Below are 14,775 nucleotides of genomic sequence, written 5' to 3'. Positions count from 1 at the left end.
AGCAGGGGGGGCCAGGGCAGATGGGAGAGGAGACTGAGAGCTGGCACGGCGCATTCTTTTTTTTTAAGATTATATTTATTTTTTAACGTTTATTTATTTTTGAGAGAGAGAGCGTGAGCCAGGGAGGGGCACAGGGGGACAGAGGATCCAAAGCAGGCTCTGCACTGATGACAGAGAGCTGATGTGGGGCTCAGACTCATGAACTGAGAGATCATGACCTGAGCCAGTCGGACGCTTAACCAACTGAACCAGCCAGGGAGGGCCCCCAAGATTTTATTTTTAAGTAATGTCTGCACCCAACGTGGGGCTCGAACTCACAACCCTGAGGTTAAGCGTCGCATGCTCTACCAACTGAGCCCGCCAGGCGCTCCGGGCCCTCTGTGGGTAAACCAGGGCGTGGTGTTGGAGCGTGGGGGGTAGCTCACTGTATTTCATAGCAGTGGAGGATGGCAGGATCTGAAAAGAGCCCCCTGAAAACACCCCCCCTGCCCCCCCAAGGAGGACATCACTCCACCCCTCAGTGTGACAACGCTTAGCGACCTGCTTCCCAAAGTACAGTCGGGACGGGGTGGGGGAAGTAAGTTCACAGGGGAGAAAGCTGAGCGTGCTGCCTCGGCAGGTGATCAGGGTTCACGTGAATGTCACGTACCTCCCGTGTCCCCTTGACATGAAGGGATGGGAAGGGCCCTTCATCTCGTGGTCTTCCCCCCAAAACCCACACCCCGTCTAACCATGAGAAAAACCCAGACAAAGGGAAACGGAAGGGTGTACGGCAGAGTGCCCATCAGGTCCTTCTCCGAACCGTCATAATTACAAAGCAAGTCTGAGCTCGTGTCAGAGCCCAGAGGCGCCTGAGCAGTTGTAGCAGCTGACGGCCATGTGGGATCCGGGCAGGGACCCTGGAAGAGAGAGAGGACATGGGGAAGACCGGCGAGATCCGAATATATCGTGTTAATTTATCATATTGGTTCATCAGTTGTGACAAATCCACGGCCCTAACGTAAATGTTAACATTTCCCAGGGGAAACCGGCTCTGGGTATCCGGGGACTCTGGGCTGTCAGTGCGATTTTTCTGTAAATCTCAACTAGGATAAAATAAAACCTTTCTCCGTATGTATCCAGAACGGCCCGCCCCTGACGTGAGCAAGGAGGGTGGTGTGTGGGGGACAAGAGCGCCGTCACAGAGGCTCAGGAGCCACCCAGCATGCAGGTGGAGTGGGGAGGAGCTTGTTGGTAGCGGCAGAAATGGAGAAAAGTGGGCAGCGGCGGAATCACAGAAAATGTGGAGTGAGCCAGGGGCCCATTTCTAATAGATTTGTGTCTGAGTGAAAGAAGAGGAGGGGGCAGGTCTGAGGCAGCAACCCCAGAGCACTTTCTTTGGCGGTGAGGTCATTGGGAGCCCTGGTAGACGTCCAGATGGCCGGTCACCCAGGACAGGTGAGCGCGGGGGCAGGCGGCGCAGGTGTGGGAAGCGCAGCCGTCTGGGTGGCCTGAGGGCCAGGGGACTGGAGCAGGTCACCCGGGAAGGGGGTGGTGACGGAGAAGGAAGGGGACCACCCAGAGTTGGGGGTGTCCGACAGGGAGAGGTGTGCCCGGAAGGGGCTCCGCGAAGGACCACCCTTGCCCCCGGGGCTTTGGGCTGGACACGGGAGGCCTTGCCGCCAACCCCGAGGACTCAGGGTCACGTCTTCCCCTCAGGAACGCCGCTGCCTCCGCAGCGGGGGACGCAGGGTCCGGAATCCCCTTGGGGGAGGGGCCCCTCGTTGTGGGCAGGGACGCCGGGGCCACCCGGTGTGAGCGTTACCGCCCCACGCGCCCTCCCTGCTCTGTGTCGCGGTGGTGGCGGCCGGCGTTGGCCTGTCCCCCACCGGTCTCAGTCCGGGGCCCGGAGCGGGAGCGCACGATGACCGTCCTCCAGAGGCTCGCGCGGGCGCTCGGGCACCGCGTCCCCACCAGCCGCTGGGGGCCCACGCTGGCCGAGGCCGAGGGCGGTGTGTGCGGCCTGGCCACCAGCGCTCGCGCCCGCGCCAAATTCTACGCGGATCCCGTGGAGGCCGTCAAAGACATCGCGGACAGGGCCAAGATCATGGTCAGCGGCTTCGGGCTCTGCGGGATTCCAGAGAACCTGATTCAGGCGCTGTTCCGCACACGCGTCAAAGAGTTGATCATGGTCAGCAGCAACGTGGGCGTGGACGGCTTTGGGCCGGGCCTGTTACTGGAGGCCAAGCAGATCGCCTGCCTCATCTGCTCCTACGTGGGGGAGAACACGCTGTGCGAGCGCCGGTACCTGGCGGGCGAGCTGGAGCTAGAGCTGACGCCCCAGGGCACCCTGGCCGAGCACATCCGCGCCGGGGGCACCGGGGTGCCCGCCTTCTACACACCCACGGCCTACGGGACCCTGGCTCAGGAGGGAGGCGCCCCCATCAGGTCCGCGCCCAACGGCCACATCACCATCATGAGCCAGCCCCAAGAGGTGAGGGAGTTCCACGGGCACCACTATCTTCTGGAGTAGGCCATCACTGCCGATTTTGCTTTGGTGAAGGGGTGGAAGGCCGACCGCGCCGGGAACGTCATCTTCAGAAAAAGCGCCAGGAATTTCAACGTTCCCATGTGCAAAGCTGCGGAAACCTCCGTGGTGGAGGTGGAAGAAATCGTGAATGTGGGGACCTTTGCCCCCGAAGACATCCACGTTCCTAACATTTATGTCGACCGCGTGATTCAGGGAGAAAAACACGAGAAAAGAATTGAGCATCTAGCCCTCAGGAAGGAGCACGATGAAAAAGCCGAGTCTGCAGATGACCCCGGGGCCCGAATTGTCAAGCGGGCAGCTCTTGAATTTGAGGATGGCATGTATGCCAATCTGGGCATAGGAATCCCGCTCCTGGCCAGCAACTGCATCAGCCCGGACATGACTGTTCATCTTCACAGTGAACATGGCATCCTGGGCTTGGGGCCGTTCCCACCCAAAGATGAGGTGGATGCAGATCTCGTCAACGCGGGCAAGCAGACGGTGAGCATTTTCCCCAGGGGCTGTTTCTTCTCCAGCGATGACTCATTTGCCATGATTCGAGGGGGGCACCTCGACCTCACCATGCTGGAAGCCATGCAGGTCTCCAAATACAGTGACCTGGCTAACTGGATGATACCCAGGAAGAAGGTGAAAGGCATGGGGGGGGGGGCACGGACTTGGTGTCCAGTCCCAAGACCAGAGTGGTGGTCACCATGGCGCACTGCACCAAGGCCAACGAGCCCAAAATCTTGGAGAAGCGTACCATGCCGCTGACCGGGAAGCGCTGTGTGGACCGGATCATCACTGACAAGGCCGTGTTCGACGTGCACAAGAAGAAAGGCCTGACGCTGATTGAGCTCTGGGACGGGCTGACCGTGGACGACGTCACAGAGCACGGGCAGCCCTTCGCCGTGTCACCGAACCTCAGACCCATGCAGCAGGTGGCCGCCTGACCCGGGAAAGGAAGCCCTGGTCAGCGGGTGTGTTTCATTTTCGCCGCTGCCTCTCACCCAGAGGGGGTGTCATCACGCCTGTCCGTTCGTCTGACCGGTTCTCCTGGCGTCTCAGACTCGGCTACCGCCAGACAGACTATTCTCTCAAGAGGAACATGGCTTTAATTAAAAACAAAAGGAGATCTTTGGTGTTTCTCTTGCATGTTCTGTGAGTCCTGAGTTAGGTCTGGTTCCGTCGTCGGGCACTCGGACGCCCTCCTCACTGTGATGTTTACATTAAATTCCTGCAGCTCAGATGATCCCACAGGAAGGCTTTCACCGAGGAGCCTTCTCTCCGGAACAAGCCACGAAATGTGGGGGGAAGTGATGAAGGAGGAGTAACCACCCCCATATCCCCAAGGCTCCTTCCAGTGTCAGCCCCTGCAGCTGACCCCCCTCCCGTCCCAGCAGGATCGTTCCTGAGCGGTGCCTCTAACGTGTCCGGTGCATTTGTTTGTGGGAGGTGATGTCATAGATCAAAGTTTAGTCTCTGGACTGATTAGTTCAACCAACTTGGCCCGGGGCCCCAGGTCTAGAGCCCGGCTGTTTAAGGGCTGACCTTTGCCAGCTGAGCAGGACTGGGATGGTTTCACAGTGAATCAGGACACCCGCTAATGGAACAGACACGTAGCATCGTGTATGTGTATGTCTGTATCCTGTATGAGAAGTGCACGTGTGTTTCCATACATACGTACGTACATGTGCCTCTGTGTGTGTGTGTGTGTGTGTGTGTGTGTCAGGGTGGCAACACTGAGGTGATGTACAGGAAGTAGAGCAGTTGGCACTGTGTTTTAAGGAGCATAAAAGTCAGTAATCACCTCCTGTCGTTTTGTTTAAGAAAATACCGTGGGAGGGGCTCTTAGGTGGCTGAGTTGGTTGAGCATCCGACTCCTGCTCCGGTCATGATCTCACAGTTTCCAGTTTGTAAGTTCGAGCCCCACGACTGGCTCGCTGCTGTCCAGCACAGAGCCCACTGCAGAGCCTCTGTTCCCCTCTCTCTCCGCCCCTCCCCCACTCACGTTTCCTCTCTCTCTCTCTGAAAAATAGAAACATTCAAACAAAGAAAAAGGAAAATTCCACAGGAAATGAGAATGAAGAGATCTACCCCTTTCTCGTCTTTTAATGAAAGCCGGGAAATAACCTAAATGTCTAAAGTTAAGCTAATCTCTAAATATTATGGTACATTTTCTCAAAGGAATTTTATGCATTTGAAACGTTCATAGTGGAGACATTTTAACAGCAGTGAACATGTTTATGTGAAAAAGTTGGAAAACATACAGACTTCTTTGTTAAGATGACCATTGTGTAAAAGTTCAGGCGACATGAAAATATTCCAGAAAGATGAAAATGATGTGTTGGGGTGGGCAGAGGTTTCTGAGTGATATTTCTTCCCCAGAGGTTACCTTACAGTTGCCCTTGTGTTACTTTGACAGTTAAGAAATCAAGAGGTCATTTGGAAATACAAAGAGGTACAGGAAGTTGGTTTCATTGGTGGAGTCGACATTTCCAGGGATCGTGAGTGTGTTTCTCAGGGCATCCTCATCTCTAAGCAGCTGTGGGGTCAAATCCCATTTTCAGGGGTGTCCCTCTTCCTAGCCGGAGGCCCCCATCATGTCCAGCCCGCAGCCTTTTCTCTCTTTTTTAACCCACAAACCCGGGAGTAAGACCTTCAGTGGGTAAGAACTTGGGATCTGACTGAACCGCGGCTCCAGGACTTTGCCAGATGTCTCTGCCCCACTGAACCCGGGGTCTCGTTTGTGGATGTCAGGGCACAGTTAGTGCCCTGCTCTTGGCAGTGCTGGGCAGAGCAAGCCCTGGCTATGTCCTGGTGGCTGCTCTAATCTGCTGGGTCATAAATCCATCCACACCCCCAGAACGTATGGGGTGGAAGGGAGAACTCGGGCCTCAGAGTGCTCAGATGGACATGGGAACCGTGGTTCTGCGAGCCCCCGGCAGAGTGGCTCTGACATTTCTCAGCGAAGCATGAGGTCCAGGGGGACTGTGGAGACACATAAGGTCACGCGTGTGAACTAACTCGAAACCTATAAAGTGCTTCACAGATGGCATTGTTCACCGTTATCGCGAGTAATGACCCTGTGTTCGCGAGGCCCCCCTCCCTCCATCTCCCTCGGACCTGGGACTCCTGTTTCCAGAGGAGCAAACTGAGGCCCTCTGCCTCTGCGCTCCTGGGCCCGAGCAGGCCCTGGCAGAAGGGTCCCCGCTGTCCCACAGCCCCTGCACAGCCCCTGCCCGCGAGTGATCGCCCTCTCTCCTCTCTCCGTCTCAGGGCACAGCGTGGATCCTGGCCTGGCCGGCCTGCTGGGGCGACGGGCGCCGGGCTCCAAACAGCCTTTCCTGGTCACTTTTTTCAGGGCGAGCCCTGGTCCCGTCCGAGCCCCTCGGGCAGCGAGGCCCCTGAAGAGGAGGCCGCCCAAGAAAACCAACGAGCTGCCACACCCGAACAAACTCCCGGGGATCTTTGGTGAGGTCCGGGAGGGGCCTGGGGCGGGGCCCAGGAGCCACCTGGAGGGGACAAGAACCCTCTGGGTCCTCAGTAGGTTCAGGCCGGGGGTCACCCTCCAGCACTGTTCTGTGGACCAGCCTCTGCCCTCTCCGTCCCTGCCACCCAGAAGTGCTTTCTCTGCCCTCCCCTGGCTCCCAGGGCTTTTTCCAGAAGTCTCCATCAGAATCAGGTGCCCCATCCTCTGGGCAGCACAGCCCCTGGGGACCCTGCAGGATGCACAACTGTTTATGCGGAGGTCTCCCCCGCAGACTGAGCCCCTCAGGATCAGGAGTGGGCCTGCCCTGCCCTCCTGCCCTCCTCTCCTCCACGGGGAGTTCGCCCTTTGGCCTCCGTGAGCCACTCGATCCCGTGGAATGGGGGCGGCAGGAGAGGTGGGATGAGGTCACTACAGAAAAGGAGCCACTGATGGCCCAGGGTCCCCTGGGCTGTTTACTGAAGCATCGGGAGGGCCCACAGGTTGGAACTCAGGGGAGGCTGGGGTGAGTGCAGGGTTCCTCTGTAGCTATCGGACCACCTGGAGCCATCGAAGTTTCTGGAGCTGGGTCGTGACACCAGCAGAGCTGCAGGATGGGCTTAATGAGATCAAATGCATCTGTTTCACTGCATTCATTTATTCACCCAAGTGTGCCCGGTGGGGTGTCCCCCGCCCTGGGAGCTCCCTGTGGAAGCTGCCCAGAGCAGGAACCCCAGAACAGACCTGGCTTCTGTCCCTGCAGATGACGTTCATGGCACCGACGGCCGGCAGGTTTGCCGGCGGCACGAGCTCTACGTCAGCTTCCAGGACCTCGGCTGGCTGGTAATTTCTGACTCTCCTCCTTCTTACATGACGGTCCCCACCCGGAGATGATAGGTGTATCTCCAGGGGCAGCTAGAATTATGGGTGACTTTAATTTTCTCATGCATTAGGTTCTTCAGTGTTTTCTGAAGGGAATATGTCTTTCTTTTATAGTGAGAAGGTGCTTTTTGGTGAAAACTATGGAAATGGGGATAGTCTGAATCCTCAGCCAGAACATGTCAGGGCTGCAACAGGGAAACCGAGGCTGGGAGGGCAGTGCGTGTGCACGTCTGCTGGGACAGCAGCTCTAGAAGATGCAGGCAGTGGGGCGGGTGGGGAGGACGATGCCCAGTGCACGTGAAGGGGACAGAGCTGTGCCCAGCCCTGCCTGCCGAGGGCCTCCCGGTGGACGACAGGCCTCTTGGGGGAGCCTGCCTGCAGGGACCCTAGGCTTGGCTGATGGGGCTGGGGCTGCAGGTGGGTAAGGGGCAGCCCTGAGTCGTCTTGTGCCGTGTGCTGGATTCAGGGGCTCAGTGTGTGTGGGGGGGCATCTGGATGGCACTCACTTTCTCCTCATTCCCCCCAGGATTGGGTTATTGCTCCCCAAGGCTACTCGGCCTATTACTGTGAGGGGGAGTGCTCCTTCCCGCTGGACTCGTGCATGAACGCCACCAACCACGCCATCCTGCAGTCCCTGGTCAGTACCGCGTCCATCCTGTCCCCACCCACGGGGAGAGGGCTCGTGCAGCCAGGTGGATGGAAGCGCCTGCTCGGGTCTCAGGGAGCTCTCCCCACCCTTCACTGTGGGCACACGCAGTTAACTTCCCATGTCTGTACAGGAACTGGTCCCTATGTGGCCCCGTTCACATGTAGACCCCTAGGCATCTGAATCCACACACACCCGACTTACCCTGACTGCACACCCAGATCTGTGCCCTGCACACGCACATGTAAGGCATCATGTACATATGTGGGCACCCAGATTTACAAGACATGCTTGCTTCTGGTCACACATCACACCACAACACACATATAACATGTGCATCCCACCTGTGTACCTGTGTGCTCTAAACACACATCACCGTGTCCCCTGGCATCCTCGGCCTCCCGTCATACAGATGCCTGTGGGGTGAGTGACAGGCATGTGCATTCGGCCACCTGCTGCACGGTGTATGAGGAGAGCGTTACAGGTGTGGCCTGGGTGATGGGCTGGGCTTTGCCCCCCCCCTTCTGTTCACCTCCCCATTGTCTTTTTCCTGGTCCCTTAGTTCTTTGTGTGTCCCACAGGTAGTAAATGCTTTTGATGCTGTCTGGGGTACCTTTAAATGCCGAATAATAGTTTCTGTGAGGAGCTTTGTTGCTGCTGTTTATTGCTAAGTGTTTTAAAAGTTTGTTGATAATAGGTTTGAGATTTCTTTCTAGAACGTTTACCTAGAAGCCTACTTCCTGGTGTCCCTGCCCCTATGTTAATCTAGTAAGAGATTAAGTGATGCCCCTGAGTGAGAGTAAACATCACTGACAGTGGCTTTGACCCTGTGGTCACACTGCCTTTCTCACATCAAGTGGGAGTTGCTGCCCTCAGGGACTGCTTTCCTGGGAAAAGCTTGGTCGTGATGAGACACACATGGTTCTCCTGGCCCACAAGGGTGTGCAGCTCCCAAGTCAGGATAGCTGGGTGGGCTCGGGCTGCAGGGAGGCATGGGGGGCCGGGAAGGTGAGGTCAGAGGTTGGCCCGGGAGGGAAGCGGGACCTGCAGGTCTGAGGAGGGGCTGGGCTGAAGCTCTGGATGTCAGAGTGGCATGGGGCCGTCCCTCCAGTCCTGAGAACAGGTGAGCTTCTCTGGGGAGACGGCAGATGCAGGAGTGGAGGTGAGGACTGGCCTCCTCCATGGGGAGGCCGGGCAGTGATGGGGGACTTGGGGTGTCGTGAAGGCAAGAGAAGGAAGCATTTCCCTCTAGGCTCATCCTCTTAGCCCTTCTCCACACAGCAGCTGGGGATCCCACTAAAGCACAACCTAGCACCTTGTTCTCAGTTGAGAAACTTGGTCTCGCTTCCTACATTCCCAGGAGGAAGGTTGAGCCCTTGGCCTGGGACGCAGGACCCCTCGTGAGCCACCCTGCCGACCTCGCCAGTGTCCCCACATGTTCTAGTACCCTCATCTCCCTGCATAGGCTGTTTCTCACCTTCCTGCCTTTGCACCTGCTGTGCCCTCCACTTGCAGGGCCTCCTCCCCTGCCCTGGGCCCAGCCACCCCCTGCTCCCCTTGCACGCCTCATGTCTGTGGCCCTTCCCTGCCAGGGGTCGTCACCACGCTCATGCTCCCAGTGCTGAAGGCCTGCTTTGTTGTGCCGCTCCGGTGGGTCCTGGTTGTCTGCTGGAATATTCCCCATCTCCCTTTCCCTCCCCACTGAGTCTGTGAAAGCAGGGACCATGTCTGGGACATTTCTGTGCCCCATGCTGGCAGAGCTGGCACAAGGCACATGTCCTAGATACATTTGTGTTGGCAATGAGAAAAGTACCATTCTACCCATTTGGCAGAGGAGAAAACGAGGCCCACAGATGCGCGATTTGTACCCAAAGATGCACAGCCAGTAAGTGACAGACCCTTGGATTTGGTCTCCCGGTGGCTCAAAAATGAGCTGGGTGGAATGGCACATTAGCTTCCCCAAGTCATCCTGTTTGGTGCCAGATGGAATAAAAGACCTTCTTTCTGTCACTCATCTGACAAAGCTCTCGTCTGGGGCGTGGGGGAGGTCTCAGAAAGGCCGTACCCCCGCGGTGCCCAACTTCTCTCCAGCACCCCGACTCGGGCAAGACCCTCCCTTGTTCCCAGTCATTCAGAGCCCATGGCTGGGGCAGGCAAGCAGTGTTGCCTAGTTTTTCACGTGGGCCCATGAAGGCCAAGCCGGGCCACCGCATTTGGAGGTGGGGAAGTTGGGAGCAGTGGCACCCAGGTCCTGTCTGGCTGGACATCCCCACAGCGGCCTCGGCCTCCCCCTGGGCCCCTGAGAGGCTGTTGGGCCCTGAGCCAGCTGGTGTCCTCCCGGCAGGCTGGCTCAGAGCTGGGCACAGGGGAGTGGGGGCCAGACAGATTCCCCCACCAGACAGCTTCATCCGGGTCCTGCTTGGCTGCGTCCGAGAGGGTGGGGGGCCCTGGGCTGCACGACACAGGGATGGAGCAGGTGTCCTCTTCTCTCCTGCCTCCCCACAGCCTCGGGCCTCCTTCGGGCCTGCAAGTGGGGGGCCCTGACCCGGAATTCCGTGTAAACTGCGGCTCGTCCTGCCAGGGCTTGGGAGAAATATTTTTAGGAAGCTGAAAATGGGCCGTTCCTCAGGCAGGCTCTCTCCTGGCAGTAAAGCTGTTCAGAGGGCAGCAGGTCAGCACACCCTGTCCAAGTTCCGCCACGCCTGAGAGCCATGCGACTCTGGGCACCATGCGGGGCCTGCGGGGCCTCCGTGCCCTCCGTCTTGGTCGGCCCAGAACAGTAGTTGCCTTAGAAGTTGTTATCAGGGGTGGCAAGTGCCTTGAGGAGTAACAGCACTGAACAGGAGGATGGACCTAGGATTCTAGGTCTCTCCTGTTCTGTGATCATTCACTGGCTCACAGCTGGGAGGGGAGACAGATGGCAAACAGCTAATGGGGACAAGATATGATCAGGGACGTTACAGGAGCACATGGGAGGAGCGGAGGGGACCCCAGAGGGGTAGTGCGGCAGAGGGACTGGGCACGCCATGTGCTGGAGACCAGTGAGCGGGTCGTGGCCTCTGAGGGGAGTGAATGTGGAGGGAGGGAGCCAGCTGGTGTGGGGAAGGGGTGAAGGGGGGCAGGGTGGGGAACATCTACAGGTTAGCGCCAGCCCGGGCTGCGGAGGATGGAGCCGGGGAGGGTGAGCAGCTGGAGACTCTGGGGTCGGTGGGACCTGGGAGTCGTGGGAGAAGGCCGCGGTACTCACACCTGACTGCCGTCCCTCCCCTGGCCAGGTGCACCTGATGAAGCCGGATGCGGTCCCCAAGGCGTGCTGTGCCCCCACGAAGCTGAGTGCCACCTCCGTGCTCTACTATGACAGCAGCAACAATGTCATCCTGCGCAAGCACCGCAACATGGTGGTCAGGGCCTGTGGCTGCCACTGAGGCCCGGCCCCGCCGCTGCAGAGCCTCCCGCCTGGATCAGGCCCCTCTCCAGATGCAGAAAACTCTCAGACCCAGCCCGACCTCGGGGGGGGGGGGGGGGATGGAGGGGTGGGCCCCCAGAGATCAACATATCTATGCCCTTCTTTTCTTCCTGCCAGGGCTGGATCTTCTGCAGGCCTCTCTGCCCCTTCCCTGCCTGAGGTTTGTGAAAATCTTTTGGCCTCCAGGCCTGGTGGTCTGAGTCACTGAGCAGGTTCTTTCCCAGCCTCCTCCCCGAGAAGCACGTGCTGACCAGCATTTTGGGGTTGACACAAAAGTCCTATCTGAGGACCTATCCGTGTCCATTGCTGGTCCAGGCTTGTGGTGATTTGGGGTGAACTGAGGGGCACCTAGAACCCAAAATGGCTACCTCGGGCTCTTTACTATCCATTACAGGGCTTGGATGTGTGTAGACAGTCTAGTCTACCTCCGGTTGCCTGCCCCTCCCAGGTATTTCTGGGCACTTTTGTTAGAGTGTGGACTTGCCCTCATTGCTGTGTAGTTGTGGCTCTGAATCATCAAACTGCTAGCCACAGGTAGGCACGTGTGCCAACTCAAGAGCTGAATGAACCACATGACGTAGGGCTCAGGCCAATGGCATTTGTCTCTCCCGATCTTACTGCGTTGATCTGCCTCTGCTATCCAGGGAAGAGCTGCGGTGCATGGATTTTGGCCTTTGTAGAAACAAAAAACTGGGGAGGTTTCATTCACCTATCTGTCACCATGCTGAGCTCAGCTCCATGGAAAAGTTCTCTTTTTTTTCTTTTTTTTTTTTTTTTTTAAATTTTTTCAACGTTTATTTATTTTTGGGACAGAGAGAGACAGAGCATGAACGGGGGAGGGGCAGAGAGAGAGGGAGACACAGAATCGGAAACAGGCTCCAGGCTCTGAGCCATCAGCCCAGAGCCCGACGCGGGGCTCGAACTCACGGACCACGAGATCGTGACCTGGCTGAAGTCAGGCGCTTAACCGACTGTGCCACCCAGGCGCCCCAGGAAAAGTTCTCTTTTTATTGAGCCCAGCATGGTAGAGAAATTGGGTGGCTCAGGATGACGATGCTGAGAACAGATGACATGACTACCCTTTCCCTTTGGCATGGCAAACATCAATAATCAATCTTGATTTTTTTTGCTTCCAAATCTGGATAGAATTTCAAAATGATTGGTATTAGAACTCCACTGTTTGCCATCTTCTGCCATAAGGAGCAATCCATTTCATCCACTGCAGTGCATCTGGGACACTGGGCAGCCTGGGGCCAGGTGTGGGGCAAGGGCAGGGTTTTCTCAGCACCTGCTTATGTCCAGTTGTCAAAATCAGGCTGGTCACCATAATCTGCATCACCCTGTGTGCCCAGGAGTGCCGTCCTGTCTCTCTAGGCCTGTGGACAAAAGAAAAGGTCCCTGTCCCACGGGAGTGACAGGCAGTAATTAGGCTGACCTGGGTGAAGGTTCCCGGAAACCACTATTCTCCTTGGAGCAGCCACCACAGGCAGTTGGAGTGTTTATTTGATTTCTGACTTGCTAAGCCTGTAATTTACCTGCTGGAGCAGACAGAGTCCAGCTGCCCGAGCCCTGAAATACTGTCATTAAAAGCAGATCCTGGGCCCGCCCAACCCACAGGCACAGCCCAGCTGAAGCGGAACCACCCCTGTGCCCAAAGACGAGCATCTCTGCCATCACTCTGCACCCTGAGGAGGGGCCCCGGACATCAGGCCTGGCAGCATGTGTGGAGGCCAGGGGCCCTGCTGCAGGACAGCAGCCCCTCCACGGGGACCTGGAAGGGACTGTGGAGCAAGTACAGAGAAAGAGACCCTGGGATAGAGAGCAGGTCCAGACTGTCTGCAAGGTGGAAAGTTCCCCATCAGTTAAGGATCTAAACTCTGGCCTAGATGTTAAGAGAGCTGACCGGGTAGATGGTTTCTTCCTCTGGGTCTCATTTTCCCATGTGTACATGAAGGCATTTGGCTTTCTGGTCTCCAAAGGGCCTTCTGCTGGAAATCTTGTCTGCCAACCCTCTCTCACGCTGAGCCCAGATGCTGCCTCACAGCCTTGAACTGGGGGCTCAGGTGGTGGTCACAGATCAGAGCTGGTATAAAATACAGAACTGTTTGCCATTCTAGTCCTTATCTAACACTTCCATCTTCCTAACATCAAAGATGACCTTTTAGGCAAATGTAAGTTTAAAATTAGCCAATTATTTTGACAATTCTTTACTTCACCCTCGCATCTTTTGTGCCCAGCCAGTAGCCCAACACAATTAGGGGTACACCAGGAATGTCTGTCAAATCACCCAAAGATTTATAGACAGGGATATATATACCTCACCTGTCAGGCTGGGCACAGCAGGAATGACTGGAGGTTGTAATCTTCCTTTTTCATGCACAACTGAAAAACAGGAAGCCTCTGCCTGCCTTCCTGGGTCAGACTTCCAGCAACTTCTACCATTCAGGCAAATGAGATCAAATGGAGAAAGCCCTGAGCAGTGAAACCATTGTGAATGGACACAAAGTTCCTGCATTTTATACCCTGTTTATTGCATGATACTGCATGCATTTATCGCACGTGTTAGATTTCCAGTTATCCATTTGCTGAGCCAAGCACGGCAGCTGCAGGGGGTGGCCCAGGCTGGCAGATAGCACAGATGCCACCATTTCCCTTTCTCTTGCTCAGGGCATGGCTGGTTTATCTGGTTGCATGGGACTCGAAGGATACATATGGGTGGTTGGTCAGGCCCACTGACGACAAGGAATCAAGGACTGTTGCCAGAAGGGAGGGCATGTGGGAAAAGGCTGAGGACACATGCAGAGCAGTCTCGGCTTTGGCAGTGCAATGCTGGCCTGGAGGCCAAGTTATTACAACATCTGTGTTCATGGTTTTCTCAGGTGGGGAGGTAACCTGTCCTGGAAAATTCCCAAAGGAACAGAGGCAGCATAGCAAGAGTAGAGCATTTTGGAGCCAAATGGATGTGAATCTTGGGTCCTTTTCTATGGTAGGGTAGGATATTGGTTCTTTCCTTCCAAGGCTATTGGGAAGATCAGATACGTACATACACATTTAGGACAATGTCTGCCATAAAAACACTTAGCAACTGGTACCCGTTGACCTTACGAAAGGATCTGCTGAGCCCTTTCTGTGCTTGTCCAGAACGTGTTCTGCAGGTGATGGTGTACTTATTTCAGAGCTGTGCTTTCTCCTGAAAATCTACACCCTGCAGTCTCTGGAGGGGGGACTTTGTGTTCCCACTTGCTTTCAAGGCCTGAGGAAAGTGCCTGGTTACGGCCAAGGCTGTGAACCTTTTTCCCATGTTCCCAGGGGCAAGGGGATCCCACCAGCCTGCTTAAAGGTACAAAGCACTCAACCCACCTTTTAAAAAACAGGTTTTTCATTTATTACAAAAATAATGCAGTTTTGGAGGACAAATTGGAAAAAAAAATCTGAAATGGTCACAGTTGTATGATTCATAAACAGTATTTTAGTGAATTTGTTTCTAGGCTTTTTCCTTAGGATACACATGTTTAGGTATTTACATGTTACAGGTATTTTTACAAAATTGGGATCACACCATATCATATAAATTGCTTTGAAATATGCTTTTCCCACTTTATTATGTAGTAGAAATTTTCCTGTTAGTATTTTTTGAAAACATGGCTTTCTTGGTTTTTAACACCCGCAGCCTACAAGACTGTGTTCACAACTAAAAAGTAGGTCCCAAATCCCTTCCTGGAGTGTTGCTGCAGGCTTTTGGGACTGTGACATCACGGCCAGCCACATCCGAGGGCTGAGGTGCCGTCAAAGAGGAAACTCCA

The 14,775-nt window shown here is 55.8% G+C and overlaps 2 protein-coding genes across 2 annotated transcripts in view; both read left to right on the top strand.

Moving 5' to 3' along the window:
• LOC115521733 (bone morphogenetic protein 8B-like) overlaps window positions 1-10,983 on the top strand; it is a 28,654-nt gene extending 17,671 nt beyond the window's left edge. The window contains 4 exon segments of the mRNA XM_030327166.1: window positions 5,789-5,983; window positions 6,742-6,821; window positions 7,387-7,497; window positions 10,782-10,983. Coding sequence (XP_030183026.1) covers window positions 5,789-5,983; window positions 6,742-6,821; window positions 7,387-7,497; window positions 10,782-10,931 — 536 coding nt within the window. The 3' untranslated portion in view covers window positions 10,932-10,983.
• OXCT2 (3-oxoacid CoA-transferase 2) lies at window positions 1,904-3,462 on the top strand. The gene is given in 2 exon segments (XM_030326481.1): window positions 1,904-3,169; window positions 3,172-3,462. Coding segments are annotated over 2 exon segments (1,557 nt in total).
• Window positions 10,984-14,775: the final 3,792 nt, after the last annotated feature.

This window comes from Lynx canadensis, chromosome C1, assembly GCF_007474595.2.
Source record: "Lynx canadensis isolate LIC74 chromosome C1, mLynCan4.pri.v2, whole genome shotgun sequence".
Taxonomy (NCBI): Eukaryota; Metazoa; Chordata; class Mammalia; order Carnivora; family Felidae; genus Lynx; species Lynx canadensis.
The sequence above is the reverse complement of the archived record's forward strand: the minus strand, read 5'-3'. Positions and strand labels throughout refer to the sequence as shown.